General features: G+C 38.6%; 1 protein-coding gene across 4 annotated transcripts in view; it reads left to right on the top strand.

The window, feature by feature from the left end:
- The window catches only part of SMG1 (SMG1 nonsense mediated mRNA decay associated PI3K related kinase), a 114753-nt gene that overhangs the window by 38225 nt on the left and 59779 nt on the right, over positions 1-16749 (top strand). For all 4 annotated transcript variants that reach the window (XM_039490807.1, XM_039490808.1, XM_039490806.1 and 1 more), the window contains exons 7-18: positions 258-383; positions 481-553; positions 1759-1856; positions 3034-3207; positions 4883-5107; positions 6123-6224; positions 6894-7163; positions 8772-8902; positions 10382-10543; positions 11029-11147; positions 14773-14860; positions 14956-15057. In XM_039490807.1, the coding sequence (XP_039346741.1) occupies positions 258-383; positions 481-553; positions 1759-1856; positions 3034-3207; positions 4883-5107; positions 6123-6224; positions 6894-7163; positions 8772-8902; positions 10382-10543; positions 11029-11147; positions 14773-14860; positions 14956-15057 (1670 nt within the window). The remainder of the gene's footprint in view (positions 1-257; positions 384-480; positions 554-1758; positions 1857-3033; positions 3208-4882; positions 5108-6122; positions 6225-6893; positions 7164-8771; positions 8903-10381; positions 10544-11028; positions 11148-14772; positions 14861-14955; positions 15058-16749) is intronic.

Here is a 16749-nt window from a genome sequence, read left to right as displayed (position 1 = left end):
TATCATTTCCTCCGCCTTTCACACCTTGGCATTTCCATGTTTCATAGGAAGGCAGAAAATATATACTATGCATCAAAATGCTATACAAATACCTGTTGCTTGAATCTTAACAATGAGCAGCCATCTGTTTTGTAGCAGACCTTTCTTATGCCAGTCAAGATTACAATCGATTTAACAACGTTCATGACATTTCAGCTTATTCAAAAATATTAAAAAAACTAGTAATTTTTTTTTTTATTTGTGACTCTCTTTTTAAGCTTGTAATGACCAGCCTGCAGTCCATTCTAGAAAATGTGGATACACCAGAGTTACTGTGCAAATGTGTCAAGTGCATCCTTCTGGTGTCCCGATGTTACCCACATATTTTCAGCACCAATTTTAGGGTAAGCTTGTGCCTGACTTTCTTCTGCCCCCTCTTATTGTATAAAACATTGACATAGCACATCACATAGGTGACTTACCTTTTTCTTTGCTTTCAAGGACACAGTTGACATATTGGTTGGGTGGCATATAGATCACACTCAGAAACCTTCTCTGACACAGCAGGTATCTGGTAAGTCTGGCCTATAAAATTGTTACATGTGGTGACATACTATTAGTGTTCTGCTCCACCTTGTTGAGAATGAGGATTTTTTTCTAAGGGTACGTCTTCACTACCCGCCATATCGGCGGGTAGCAATCAATTTCTCGGAGTTCGATATATCGCATCTCATCTAGACACGATATATCGAACTCCGAACGTGCTCCCGTCGATTCCGGAACTCCACCACCGCGAACGGCGGTGGCGGAGTTGACGGGGGAGCCGCGGACGTCGATCCCACGCCGTGAGGACGGGTAAGTAATTCAAACTAAGGTACTTCGACTTCAGCTACGCTATTCGTGTAGCTGAAGTTGCGTATCTTAGATCGAACACCCCCCCCTCCCCAGTGTAGACCAGGCCTAAGTGTTGCTCACTGCCACTGCGCACACACTACTGTGGAGGCAACCTGCCTGATCCCCAGAAAGAGGATACCTCTTGTCACTCATTGGCAACCCCTCCAAGTAAGTGACATTCATGAATTATTAAAAGTCCAATGCAGTTCCTCCCCACATAGGGTAAAGGAGTTTGCATAAAAACAAAATAAAAATGTCTGGATATATGGGAGACTTAATGTATTCATAGAACTCAGAACCAAAAAACCTATTGTCATATACCCTACATGTCAGTCAGTTAAAATTTAATTAAAGGACATTTTAGCCAGTCTACATTTAGATGCCATTTGCTTTCTCTATTAGAGAATATCAAATCATTCTTACAGTTACCAACCCTCAAGTGAACTTCTGAAAACATAACCTCCTTCTTGAGCATCTTTAAAAATAATGTTGTGTTGGAAAAAAGGAAGGATGGATTGGGATTCAGGAGACTGAAGTTAATTTCCTGGCTTTATCACAGACTTTCTGTGGTGACTTTGGGCATGTCACTTAATTTCTCTATGCCTCAGGTGCTCATCTGTAAAAGGGGACTAATGTTTCCTTTGTCTGTTTAAACTGTAGACTCTTTCTTACAATATACTTCAGCAGTGTATAGCCCAGTAGGACCCCAATCTCCTTGAGGCTCTTTGTGTTACTGTAATACAGATAATTATAAATAAAAATAATTTTGTTCTTAAAAAAAAAAAAAGTAATATTTTTCGTCCTTCAGTAATATGTATCTGAAATTTGATACCTGTGTTCTACTTTGCTTGTAACAATCTGTTTCACTTGGTCTGACTTATACAGGATGGCTACAGAGCTTGGAGCCATTTTGGGTAGCTGATCTTGCTTTTTCCACCACACTTTTGGGTCAGTTTCTAGAGGATATGGAGGCATATGCTGAGGTAAGCAAGATTTATTATGAAGCAGTATTAAGAGTTATTAGAGCTCTGTGTAAGCTTGAAAGCTTGTCTCTCTCCAAGATAAGTTTATCCAATAAAAGGTATTACCTCATCCACCTTGTGTATCTGTTCATATTACCTTGTTTTGCTAAGTTTATAGAAAATATGTTGAAATAAAGGTGTGGAGTTGATGGGAGGGGGTTCAAATGCTGCATACGCTTGTAGAATATAAAATAAAGATGCTTGCATACTGATGTACTTCTTGGATGAAATCCTAGCCCCATTAAAGTCAGCCCTTGTTTTTAGGAGATCCGTAATTTTGAGGATGGGAATAGGGAAGTAACAATGGTCTTTTGTAAGAGATTAGTCAGTATCTCTGGGATGTGTTTAAGACACGTGTATTGAAACACGGGTGAAATACTGCATTTTCTTAGAGACGAGGTAGATGAGGTAATGTCTTTTATTGAACCGACCAGCTTCTGTTGGTGAGAGACACAAGCTTTTCTTAGCATTTTCCGCTAGTTTGTAATCTTGTCGTCGTAATGATTTCCTGTTAAAACAGATGAGATTACATTGAGATGTTCACAATAATTGAAAAGACAACATAAAAAAGAAACAGCAAAGAATCCTGTGGCACCTTATAGACTAACAGATGTTTTGTAGCATGAGCTTTCGTGGGTGAACACTGCTTGCATCCGAAGAAGTGGGTGTTCACCCACGAAAGCTCATGCTACAAAACATCTGTTAGTCTATAAGGTGCCACAGGATTCTTTGCTGCTTCTACAGAACCAGACTAACACGGCTACCCCTCTGATACATAAAAAAGAAAGTTGCTTCTTAAATCTTATTTAATATGGTAACTGGTTTTATTTTGCTATAAATCATAATAATGCATCTGTAATTTGTACACCAGTAATCTGTCTCAAAATTTGTGGTGACTATGTACACAGGGCTAATGTAAATAGTTTTCCAGACATTTTGTGTAGCTTGTAATCTTTAATTAACAAGTATAATTACAGCTTGTTGAAGCTATGAAAGGAAACTCTGGGCTTCTTAGTGTTGTCATATTTATTGTGATACACATGGATATGTCTGATATTAAAACTGAATTTTATATATACTTTGTGTATATTAGAACTGCTTGTACTTATTACATAATGACATAAATTTTCCTATCTAGGACCTCAGCCATGTGGCCTCTGGAGAATCAGTGGATGAAGATATTCCTCCTCCTTCAGTATCACTACCTAAATTAGCTGCACTTCTTCGGGTTTTCAGCACTGTCGTGAGGAGTATTGGGGAACGCTTCAGCCCAATTAGAGGACAACCAATTACTGAAGCATATGTAACTGATGTAAGATTTCCGTACCTGTTTCATGCTACTTATTAAGAAGTATTTGCTGGTAAATTTATTGTAAATAATGAAACCCAACATCCATATTTTTGCAAAATTTGGCAGCATACAAATGTACTCATGGTCAACTTTATTCAAGGACTAGATTTGTTTGACAGCTAACAGAATCTGATTTAAATATTTAGTAGTGATTGTGACAGAGGCCTGTGATAGCCATATGCACCAGAAACCACAGTGTATTTGATGTAAGTATTTTTGCAAAGGTTTTTCAGTTTGACCTGGCTATAGACATTTGTTATGATTTGTTCGTGTAACCATTTGCGCAAGTTATCATGGTGCTTTAAAAAAACTGGAGTGCAATTATAACCAGCTAGAGGTTTGTACTTTCTAATTTTTATCTAGTTGAAATCTAATATATAAGAAGTTCTTTTATTTTAGAGTATCTTTTGGAATAGGTAGTATTGTATAGTATGAGAAGGTGACTTTTGTTCTTACATTTGTAATACAAAAGTAATTAATGGGTTACAATCACAGTTAAGGCAACAAGGATCCAATTTCATCAAAAGGACACTCAGGATTAAGGTCCTGATCCTGCAGTTGGATCTGAGTGGGTGGACCTACGCCTGTACAGAATCCCATTGATAAATCTGGGACTCCTTGCAGGCATATAAGAGTCCACCTGCACAGATTTCATTATCGGGGTCTAAGGTTGTCTTTGTTTGACATGTGCACAGGCGCTTAACTTGTCCGACAAGGGTCTCATATTTAAGAAAAGAAGCCCAGTTCTTTTCTCACTGAAGACAATAGAAGTTCTACCACTGACTTCAGTTTCATGCTGGATAGGACCCTTGTCTTCAAAATTATTCTAAATTTGGGGTTGTTGCATTTTTTTCTATTTAATGAAAATATAAATGCACATTTGTCAAAATAAATATTAAAAATGTTCAAAGAACTTGCTCCAGTGCATAGTAGTGCTGGATTCTGAGATTATTAACAGGAGTGTCACATATAAGACACGGAAGGCAATTATTCTACTCTACTTGGCACTGGTGAAAGCCTCAGATGCAGTATTTTGTCCAGTTTTGGACATCACACTTTAAGAAAAATATGGACAAATTTGAGAGTCTCTAGAGGGGAGCAACAAAAATAAGAGGTTTAGAAAACATGACCTGTGAGGAAAGGTTAAAAAGCCTGGACATGTTTAGTCTATAGGAGAGAAGACTCGGGGGGGACGGGGGGACAGAACGGTCTTCAAATATGTAAAAGATTGTTACAAGGAGCATGATCATCAATTGTTCTCCTATCCATCAAGGGTAGAACAAGAAGTAATCAGCTTAGTTTGCAGCACAAGAGATTTAGGTTAGATATTAAGAAAAGCTTTCTAACTCTAAGGATAGTTAAGCACTGAAACAGGTTTCCTAAGGAGGTTGTGGAATCCCCATTCTTGGTGGTTTTTAAAGAAAAGATTAGACAGATATCTGGCAGGGATGTTCTAGATGTACTTAATCTTGCTGCCTCATTGGGGTATGCGTGGATTAGATGACTCTTGAAGTCCCTTCAAGCCCTGCATTTCTATGAGTCTATGTAGTTTCAAATGGATGTGGGTTTTTCCCTGTGCTTAAATAACATCCAATACTAGTTAAACTGACTTGAATTCACTTTCCTTCTTTTCCAGGTTCTGTACAGAGTAATGAGATGTGTGACTACAGCGAACCAAGTTTTCTTCTCTGAGGCTGTACTGACGGCTGCCAATGAGTGTGTCGGGGTTTTACTTGGTAGTCTGGACCCGAGTATGACTATACACTGTGACATGGTCATCACATATGGCTTAGATCAACTGGAGAATTGCCAGACTTGTGGTACCGATTATATCATCTCAGTCTTGAATTTATTGACACTGGTACATACAAATTCTCATTTTTGTCGAGCTTTTTAATTAGAAAAAAATATTTATTGTATCTCATTCAGGCATCTGAATAACAAACTGATTTAACAGTAAATCACGATATTTGCTTCCTTTTCATCTACTTCAATGTCTTGCATCCCCCCCCCAAAAAAACGAATAAACAAACAAAAACCTATCAAATGTTGATAATCATTTTGAAAAGCTGGTAGAACTTGTTCTATAATAATAATAATTGGAGATATACCAATCTCCTAGAACTGGAAGGGACCTCAAAAGGTCATCGAGTCCAGCCCCCTGCCTTCACTAGCAGGACCAAGTACTGATTTTTGCCCCAGATCCCTAAATGGCCCCCTCGGGGATTGAACTCACAACCCTGGGTTTAGCAGGCCAATGCTCAAAGCACTGAGCTATCCCTCCTACTTAGTCCCTTTACTGAATAGTTTCCAGTTTATCCAAAATAATTTTCCTTTGACCAGTGCCCATTCTTTAACCAATAGGTTAACTTTCCTCTGCAATTGGTAGCAGTATTTTTGATGAACTGCCAGAGAGACCAGGATTTAGTATGTTTATGCAGCCACTCTGCCATGGCTAAACACCTTGGATACCGGATTACTTCAGAATATTGATCTTAACATCCCGGGTGTTGGCTAAATAACTATTTTAACCTTCTGTTGGATAAATAACCATATTAGCACATTGCCATACAACTTATATTCAGCAACCTATATTGGTCATGTGCTTGAGCTCCACTTAGATTGATAAAATAGCATAAAAATAGCATGTCCTCTGAATATTGAATTTTGGGAGAGCAAATATGTTTTTTCATTAACTTACATAGATATAGATTAGTTATTTTTGTTACTGATTTCTTAACTCTGATGTAGTCAAATATATTTAAGGGGCTCTGATTTATTAAATTCTATAAATTAGTGCCATAAATGTGTGTGCCTGAATAAAGAATTCAGGCAATTGAAGATGTATATTATCAGTGCTTATGTTTTGTCTCTAGATTGTTGAACAAATAAATACAAAATTGCCATCGACATTTGTAGAGAAATTGTTTATACCAGAATCTAAATTGCTTGTACTCCGTTACCATAAGGAGAAAGAGGTAAGGAGTGGATGGTTGCTACCAATATGCTACAGCAATTCTAATACTGTTTTAGAGCACTGGTATATTATCTTATGGAATTTTGCCCCATAAGAAAAACAGTTAGTTGCATAGATGTCTGAACTCATTAGGAAAACAGAAGCCCAAACTCAGGTTTGGTTTTTGTTCATTCGGTTGTGGCATGTGAGGAAACATACTTTGTCACATACTAGACAGAAGAGAATTATTTTCTACAACTGTTTTCATAATTTGCATAGGCATCATTTTTAGCAAATATAAATTGGAAGGTGGAAAAGGATTACAATCCAGTGTTTACTTGGGTTTTTTTTGTGTGCATGCTAACTATATCTTAACTCAACGTTTTTTCAGTAGGGCTTTTAGCATATATTTTAAGATCAACTCAATTTTAATTAGTTGATTCTTAATGGAAGTTCAGCTACTTGTGGCAAATAGTCTAATTTGTTTTACTATTGACTGGAGTAGTTTTGGTACCCTAAAATGATGATCAACTTAATTTGCCTAGAAGAATTAAAGAAACAGTTAATTATAATAAACTGAAGAGCGAGACACTGTCATACCATGCATAAGCCTTTCATTCATCTAACAAGAAAGCTTCACTTCAGAAATATCTCACTCTTAAATAACATTTTGAATCTTTTCATTTTCAAGGTTGTTGCAGCAGCCCATGCTGTCTATCAAGCAGTACTGAGCCTGAAAAACATTCCTGTTTTGGAGACTGCTTACAGGTTGATTCTGGGAGAAATGACCTGTGCTCTAAATAGTCTCCTTTGTAGTTTACAACTTCCTGAGGCATGTTCTGAAATCCAGCATGATGCTTTTAAGAACCATGTATTCAATGTGGCTAATGCAAAGTTTGTAGTTATATTTGACCTCAGTGCCCTAACTACTATTGGAAATGCTAAAAACTCATTGATTGGGGTAAGTATTTAACTGCAGTAAAAATAAATACTTTTAAAAGTTTTGCTCAATAAACCATATGATGTTTGGCTTTTATTGCTAGATGCAAGTCTCTGTGGACTCATGTAATGCACATAATCTTCATTTCATGCACGCATATATGTACTTAAGGTGTCTTTTTCTTGATCCTTCATTACTTTGGAGGGGGGAGTTTTAATATTAACTTCCATGGTGCAAAATTGTTTGAGATAATTATTTCTAGTCTTAAAGGTGCGGTGAAATGTAATTTCCACATTACTGTAATTTACTGGGGTGATGGTTATTGCTTCTGATACTGTCAGAACATTCTACTATCTTGATGAGACAAGAAAGAGACTAAAGTAGTTTTGGCATATCTTGTAGTGATCTTCACTGACAGTAAAAAGCTACCTTGCATTTGATGTCATGTGTCTTTTCAAGGTAGAATATAAACCTTTTGGGGCAGTGTATGTATAGGGTGCTTTAAAAAAATGGGGACAGCAAAATATAAGATTAGCAAACAAGGTCAGAAATATGAAGGATATATTTTCATTTAAACCATTTAAAATATAACACACCCCCCCCCAAAAAAAAGCCAGTGTATTTGAATACAGTATATAGAACAGGGGTGGGTAAACTTTTTGGCTCGAGGGCCACATCTGGGCGGAGAAATTGCATGCATGTCCATGCATGCAGGGCTGGGGCAGGGGGTTGGGGTGTGAGAAGGGGTGTGTGCAGGAAGACGCTCAGGGCAAGGGGTTGGGGCAGAGGAGGGGTGCGGGGTGTACAAGGGGGCTCAGGGCAGTGGGTTGGGGTGCAGAGTGCAGGAGAGGTTTGGGGTGCGGGTTCTGGGGTGGAAGTGGCATGCACCGGGGTCAAGGCAGGCTCCCTTCCTGCCCCGCGACGCTCCCAGAAGTGGCTGACACTGCGGTCCCTGCGGGAGAGAGGGCGGAGGGCTCTGATCACTGCCCTTGCTTGTGGGTACCTCCCCCAAAGCTCCCATTGGCCGTGGTTCTCTGTTCCCAGCCAGTGGGAGCTTTGTGGGTGGTACCCACAGGCAAGGGCAGTGCGCGGAGCCCTCTGCCCCCCCTTCCCCAGGGGCTGCAGGGACCTGGTGCTGGCTGCTTCTGGGAGTGGTGCGGGGCCCCCACACCACGGGTGGGGGGAATCCCGCGGGCCAGATCCAAAGTCCTGAGGGGCCAGATCTGGCCAGTGGGTTGTAGTTTGCCCACCCCGATACAGAAATTACCGAGTAGGAAAGAAAGATGTAGAAATCTGCACTGTCTCCAACTTTCACATTGTGCCACTTTGATTCAAAGTACCCCTGCATTACCTTTTAAAGAAAACTTTTACATCAGACTGATGGGTGTTCTTCAACTATGGGCAGGAAAGCATTCACGTTTGAGAAATTCTAGACAGACAAAAACAGTAAAGATTACTAGTAAAAATGTCCTAATTTCAGCAGGTTTTTTATGATTTCAGCATTACATTTTTTGTTTAAAGCACATTTATGACATTTATTTCTTTATAAAACAGATACATGTAAATATGACGAATAGCAATATCCTTTACATAGATATTTTTGTGCTTTTTATTACAATTGTTTTATAGATGTGGGCCCTTTCTCCAACTGTGTTTGCACTGTTGAGTAAGAATTTGATGATTGTTCACAGTGACATAGCTGTTCACTTTCCTGCTGTCCAGTATGCAGTTCTCTACACTTTATATTCACATTGTACCAGGTAGGAAGATCACTAAGGCATTAATATTTAAGAGCATAAATAGATAGATGTAAACCGTATTTGAGTTTAGAAAAGAATTTTATTATAGCAGCATTGATGGTAGTGTAATCAATGTGTTGCCACCATTTCTCTGATAAATCCTTATTTTCATTGATTTTATTTTCATAGGTACTAGAAATCACCCATTAAAAATGGTTCTAGATTGAAATTGGCCATGCATATTCTCAGTTTCCTAAAAATCTTGTGCAAAACATAATTTTAGATATTTTTAAGATGGAGAATTAAGTTTATTTTATAATGTCTAATTTAAGTGTGTCTAAAATTTTGCAAGCAGTTTATGATGTAAACTAATGATTTTCCTTATTTGAAAAAAATTAACCTCTGGTATGTTACATGATTCCTCTGATATTTAGCACATTCTTTTCAGTACGCATTAAACAGTGCTTCATTTTGTATGGCATCTTGCATGCAAACATTAACTGAAACATTGCAACTGCAAAAATTAAAGTAGATTTTAATTGTTATATTAGGAATAAAATGCCTTTCAATAAAAAACTTCTAGATTTCAGATCAAGTAGTCATAACATGAGTGACTGCAAGGCTGAAGTAAAAAATCCAGCTTTAAATAGAAGAAATCTGCGGGGGGGGAGAACAGATTGCTGAGACGCAAGTTGCTCCTGTGCCACCTTGGAATTAATAGTACATGATTGGTCACTTGTTATTTAATGCTTGCAGTGATGATGTGGCCGTGTTGGTCCCAGGATATTAGAGACACAAGGTGGGTGAGGTAATATCTTTCACTGGAGCAACCTTTGTTGGTGAAAGAGACAAGTTGAAGAAGTTAGTCCAATAAAAGATATTTACCTCACCATCCTTGCCGCTCATTATTTGAGGTATTTTGCAAGGTATGTCTTGTGGTTGAATCCAGAGTCAATTAGGGTAATGAGGGATAGTAGCATTGACATAAACTAGAACCATGGTGCACAAAAGCATTGTGCCAGCATCTACATGCAGTTTTGCAGGTCAGGACTGAATGACATAGGCAGTACTGTCATTATTCTAGAGTTGGGACATTTTTGAGCAGATGCTAATAGATGTGACAAACTGTGTAGTGATTTTGTAGTGGCACACATCTGGATCAGACCCTCTCAGCTTATCTAGCTTTAGCTTCCTTTCTTGCTTATGTATCTTATATTTTTTCTGTCACTCAGTTTAATGTTGAAATTACATTTATTTTCAGTACTTCAAAGGATTTGAGGCTGTAGTTAGCATAAAAACTATTTAAAAATAATTTAACCCATTCTTATTTAGCTACGCGATCATACTGCATTGGAGCTTTTAAATTTTAGACTATCATGCGATTATAATATTGAAACTACTTTCTGGGCAACACATCTGAGTAGAACACTGTTGATTTTTTTTATTTTATTTAGTTGTATGTTTAAGGAAATAAAATACTTTTTTCTAATTTTCCTTCAGGCATGACCACTTCATATCCAGTAGCCTCAGCTCCTCCTCTCCTTCTTTGTTTGATGGAGCAGTGATTAGCACTGTAACCACAGCTACAAAGAAACATTTCTCTATCATATTAAACCTTTTGGGGTTATTGCTTAAAAAGGATAACCTTATTCAAGATACCAGGTAAATAGTATTTTCTTCATATCAGAGATTGAGATTTTTTTTCAAGAGAATGATTAGTTCTGATTTAGAACCAAGAAAATGTTTGCATTATTTCTTTAAAATAAAAAAAGGAGGGGGGAGGACTAAACATTTCAAACTGGAGGATTTTGGTTTTATACAAACCATATGAACTAAAATGATCATTCATGCTCACCATAATTGGTTCATAGGATTCAGGCTAAAACATCTGAAAAAAAATTAATTTATCATGTTTTCATATTCATGAAAACACCAAAGGTGAAACTCTTCTAGGCCAAATATTGAATATAGAGCTTCCAAAACTCAATTGATAGGTAATTTTCACTTATTTAATGGCTTTGTTTCACAAATATTTGCAAGTTGGTATTACCACGTTGATGTGAAAACTTAAGGTATTTAATGGTTTATGAGTAACTTTGTTCTGTTATCTAGTTGTTTAGAATGACTATTCTGTAATGCATTTTTAGGAAACTACTGATGACCTGGGCTTTAGAAGTGGCTGTTCTAATGAAAAAATCAGAAACATATGCACCGTTATTCTCGCTTCCATCTTTCCACAAGTTTTGTAAAGGACTTCTAGGAAACAGTAAGATCACACAACATTGTTTTTCCTTATTGGTTACCCTTTATAAACTGCCATTAACTGTATTGATATGTCCTTGGGTGAAGACAGCTGATTGATAGATACAACTGTGGTCATCTTCTGATTTGCAATTTTTGCTGAGCTCTGGTTGCAGCTGCATAACCACTCCCTTGCCTTCTCCTCTTGTTCCTCAAATGGTCAGTTATTTGGAGAAGATAATATCCTTGCATGAAGGGACTACAATCATGAGGTTGATTAAGGTTCTCAGTGGAATGATAGCTATTTGGAAGTCAGATTGCATATGTTTGACAAAGGATAAGGAATCCTACCATAATTTGAGGTACAGGGGAGTCGCATCTTACGTGGGGGTTAGGTTCTAAAGTCAGCACGTAAGGCGAAAATCACGTATCGTCAAAATTACCTTTTGAAAAATCCCTTAAATCACCCATAAAGTACAGTATACTGTACATCAGTGGTCCCCAACCTTTTTGGCTGGCGGGCGCCAGCTGAAGGACCACAGCGGCGGCGGAGCACCCGCCGAAATTCCGCGGCGGCAACGCCTCTCGATGACGTCACTTGTCAACAGCAAGCGGCGTCATTGAGAGGCGTCCCCGCCGCAGCATTTCGGCGGGTGCTCTCCCAGGGGCCAGGACGTGGGCGCATTAAGATGCCCCCGCAGGCACCATGGCGCCCGCGGGCACCGCGTTGGGGACCACTGCTGTACATGGTTTTGTGTATACAACCCTGTACATTAATATGTATAATGTATACAGTAGTGTACAGCATATAATAAAGAGTACATATGCAAAATATAATTTTACAGTATTTTTAATTACATAAGAGAGAGAGAGAGACAGACAGACACACACAAAAGAATGAAAGAATAAAAAAGGAAAACAGTAAACCTAACCACTCACCATTCATCCTGGATAATCTTGCTAGTCTACGATGATGACGATAATGGTGATACTACGACTATGACAATGGTGTTGCGACGACGATGAATGATGACGATGATGATTAGTATAGCGCCCGTATGATGAACGATGAGATGATGAAGATGGGCGCTGTACACACTCCAATGATTAGACTTCCTCTTCCCCTGACAACACTATTGGGGGGTTCTCAGGCTTGGTGACGGAGAGTGAGTCGCAGACAAAGTGGTTGGCTCTGGTTCAGCTCAAGAAGTTGATTGCATAGGCTCATCTGCTGCTGTTTTTTTTTCTTGAAAAACGTGGTGATCGGCAACTGTCGCTGTTGTCTCTTGAGCTGCTCAAACATTTCTTGATACGATCTCAAATTGTCCATATTACTACGTGTGTTTTTGAGCTTCGTTCCATAGAGGAGTTGTATTCAGAAATTAAATCATTCAAGTGTTTCGCTGCTTGGAACACTTCAGCAAATTTATGAAGATTCCAACTTGCTGGATCTTCCTGTTCATCGTCGTCATCTTCATCTTCTGTTGACAATTTTATCAGTTCCTTTAACTCTTCATTAGTCAATGTTTCTCTATGGCCCTCAATTAATTCTTCAATTTCTTCCTCAAGGGTGTCAACGAAGCCATCACCACCCACTTGCCTGGCCACCTGAACAATGCGTTTCACTGCTTTGTCAATGGTCGGGAAACCCTTAAAATCATTCACACGTTCTTTCCATAGGTTTCACCAACATGCATTGACTGTTTCAGGCTTGATTGCATCCATTGTCTGTTTAATATGAGTTATGCAATCGGCAATGTTGAAGGACTTCCAACACTCCATCACATTAAGATTGGGATCAGCATCCATAGCACTACGTATCTGTGAGAACGTAAGCCTCGTGTACGTGGCCTTGAAACAGCAAATCACACCTTGGTTGAGAGGATGGAGGTGGTATTGGGGGTGGGAGAAAGATGTCATTATGCACAAACAAGAGTGCCTCAGGGTGGCCAGGAGCATTATCTATGATCAGGCAACACTTTAAAGTCAAGTCCTTTCTCTTCGAGGTACCGCTTTACTCTGGAATGAAACTCTTGTAGAACCAATCCAGAAATAATGCTGCCATCACCCAAGCCTTTTTATTTGATTGCCAGAACATGGGCGGGATACTTTTGTTCTTGCCTTTTATGGCACAGGGATTTGCAGCCCTGTAGAACAAGCCCGGCTGTATTAAAGACCCAGCCGCGTTGCCATAAAACAATGCAGTCACGCGGTCTTTAGCTGCTTTGAAGCCAGGTGCTTGTCTTTCTGATTTCAAAGTGTAAGTGCAGTTGGGTATTTTTTTTTCCAGAAAAGCCCAGTCTCGTCAGTATTAAAAACTTGTTCCGGAAGATAGCCTTTTTCTTCTGTGATTTTCTTTAATTGTTTGGGGTAGGATTCTGCTGCCTCTTCATTGGCAGATGCAGCTTCACCAGTAGTCTGCACGTATTTGAGGTTGAAGCGGTTTCTAAAACTGCTAATCAAACCTTGACTGGCTTTGAATTCCTTCTCATCAGAAGGCTGTCCCTCTTCGGCGGGAGGTTTGAACAGCACGTAGAGGCTACAAGTCTTTTCTCGTAACATGTTGCCATCAATAGGCACATGTTTATGGTTCATGTCTTCCAGCCATAAGTTTAATGTCTTTTCAGTCTTCACTAAAGTCTTATCACTCACCTTAACTCATCACCTTAGCAGTTATTGGAGCACTTGATGCCACGGCTTGACGAATTTCTCTCTCTTGAATCTTGATGGCAAGGATGCTAGATTCGTTGCGGCCATATTTACGTGCCATGTTGCAGACCAACATACTGTCCCTCAATAAGTCCAACACAGGCAGTTTTTCCTCCAGCGTTGGAACAGATCGTTGTTTCTTCGGATGAGCACCAGATGAAGTAGGTGCCTTGCATTTAGGGGCCATGTTGTTCGAAAAATACGTATCTCTAAACACTAGAATCACATTCAGCGCGGTGAGATGCTCTCACTGAGAGTCACGCGGGAACTGAGACTGACAGCAGATTCACATCTCCCATCTCACGCTCACTCTGGGGCATACACTTATTGAGTGGAATGGTGAGCGGAATCGCCACACTACTGTATTTAAATTATTGTTTTTCTTTTTTTGCCAAGCGCATATAGTTGTATTCGTGTAAGTTAAAGGCGCGTAAAATGCGACTCCACTGTATTGTGCTAGATAGAGATTGGAAAACTAAATGGCCACAGGGTTATGGAAACAAGTATTCTAGCCCTGCTCTTATATCCTTCTGGCCTTGGGCAATTAATTTACTTTCTTTACCTCTGCCTATTTTGCAGTTGGGGAAACAAATGTGTATTATCCCTATCGCATAGGGATATATAAGGATTAATCTGTCAACACAGTTTTAGGTCAGAAAGTGCTACATACGTTCCAGGGGTGATTTGTTAATTATGGTTATACATTTTTAAAATGACACAATTACGTTAAATATACATGGTAGGGATACAATTTCCGCTTTGATTTCCATGTGGCTTCTATTAGTATTAATAAAATCCATGCAGCTAAAATGGAACAAAAAAAATGAAATGATTTTTTTATACAGTAATGTCCTTTAACATTCAGGATAGCTCTGTGTGGAGATGAATGAGTTTTTCCTTCTTAATGAAAATGGCATCCTTTATTTGTACCCTTAATGCAGCCCTTCTTGAAGATGTGAATATCTGTCTTCAAGCATGTAGTAGCCTCCATGCCCTGTCATCTTCCCTACCAGATGACCTTTTACAAAGGTACTTTCCCAAAAATTCAATAAATTTTCTTCATATGTTATTGGCTGCACATTTTATTATGACTATTTATTTATTTTATTTATTTATTTATGCAGGTGTGTTGATGTGTGCCGTGTTCAACTAGTCCATAGCGGTGCCCGTGTAAGACAAGCTTTTGGAAAACTGTTAAAGTCAATTCCTTTGGATGTGGTTCTGAGGTATTTGTGTATCTAGAAAGTGTTATACTTTTGTTTCACAGTCTAACTTTATTTTTAATTTTAAGAAAGTACACTTCTGTAATGTATCCAAATAGCTTAGCTATACAGAGTTAATATTTTTTTAAAAGGTCATATAAAACATGACAGTACCGTGAGACTATTTTTTCTACTGGGTGCTCAGTATACTTTTAGTATTAAATGACAGTTATTGACTTGGAGATTAATGAAATGTGAACTTTGTAAGATCAGTATCACCCAGTGTTTCAACAATAACATCTTCTTGGTCTCCAGGACACAGACTCCTGGCTTCCAAAAAGCATTTTTCATTCTCATAATCTGAGAACATACTTATTTCCAGCAGTTATAATTTTTATTTTGACTGGGAAGAAGATTGTTGCTTCTGTGCATATCTAGTAAATTCTGTTTTTAATATATCAAATTGTATTCTTAATCTAGGAACATATGAATGTGTTTCCTTCATAACTTCTTCTTTTGGGCTGAAATAGCCTCTATCTAGAGTCAAATATTGACAAACCATGTATGGCAACTCTCAGTTTATATATATAGATATAGATATAGATATAGATATAGATATAGATATATTTAAGTATTTTGACCATCCTGTAATTCAATAAGATGATTCAACTTGTATAGGCAGAGAACTTGAAATCCAGAAATGCTTCTAGTATCTGCTAAATTTATCGAAGCATCAAGTCCCTCAAACCTTACATAAATCTTTAGATTCTACCTTAAGATATATTTGTGACCTGTTTTCTTTTATTCTTGGATAGTTAAATAATCTCTATTTTTAGAAATTTCTTACTCTAATTTCTCCTGTTCTGCTAGAGATTGCCATCTTTCTTAAGGTGTTCTCCCACCTGAGGAAAAACAAGTGGCAATGTTATACAAAATTCTTTTTTAAAAAATTGAGTAATTTGTGGTATTATCCAAGTCTATATCTACCAGAGCTTGGAAAGCCTGGGAAATTAAAAAGGTATGAGTGGCAGAGGCTCTAGCGGGCGTTAAGGCCTAACGGGTAACCGGTTTTATTTACAAAAAAACCCCAGCCACACCACACACTGACCACACCCCTTTATACTTTATATACTCTTTATTTTAACTCCTCCCCTCCCTGAGAGAGAGGAGGACTAGTAGTATACCATATCGGATTAGATTTTAGTTTAGGTGTGGATTAGTGTGGTGCGGTATTGGATGTATCCACCACTCACACCACTGACACCACCTGACCTCAATCTGAACTCTGGACTCGGATGCAGTCAGCCCAGCAAAAGCCAAAAAAGCTGAAAATTTTTTTTTTATTTCGAGTGCCTTCAAGCGTGGAGCAGTGATCTCAAGTAAAAAAAAAAAAAAAAAAAAAAAAAAAAAATGGACCATGCGGATGGACCATGCGGATCAGCTGTGTAAGGGCAGGCTCATCAGCGGCAAAGAAAAAAGCAGAAGAAAAAATTCAAAAAAAATTTAAAAATCCACAGACTCAGCAGGGCTCAGGGCTGCTGCTGCTGCACAGCGAAAAAGCGTGAAAAGCAAAGAAATCAAATCACGGACTGGACTGGATGGATGGACACTATCCACAGTTCCATCAGAAAAGTATTGCATTCTTTTGCTGATTCCCAAAATGCTCTAGGGTCAAACACAGTGTCACAGGGGGTCAGTCAGGCTGGGCGGCACGGC

This window comes from Mauremys reevesii, linkage group 10 (assembly GCF_016161935.1).
Source record: "Mauremys reevesii isolate NIE-2019 linkage group 10, ASM1616193v1, whole genome shotgun sequence".
NCBI lineage: Eukaryota > Metazoa > Chordata > Testudines > Geoemydidae > Mauremys > Mauremys reevesii.
The sequence above is the reverse complement of the archived record's forward strand: the minus strand, read 5'-3'. Positions and strand labels throughout refer to the sequence as shown.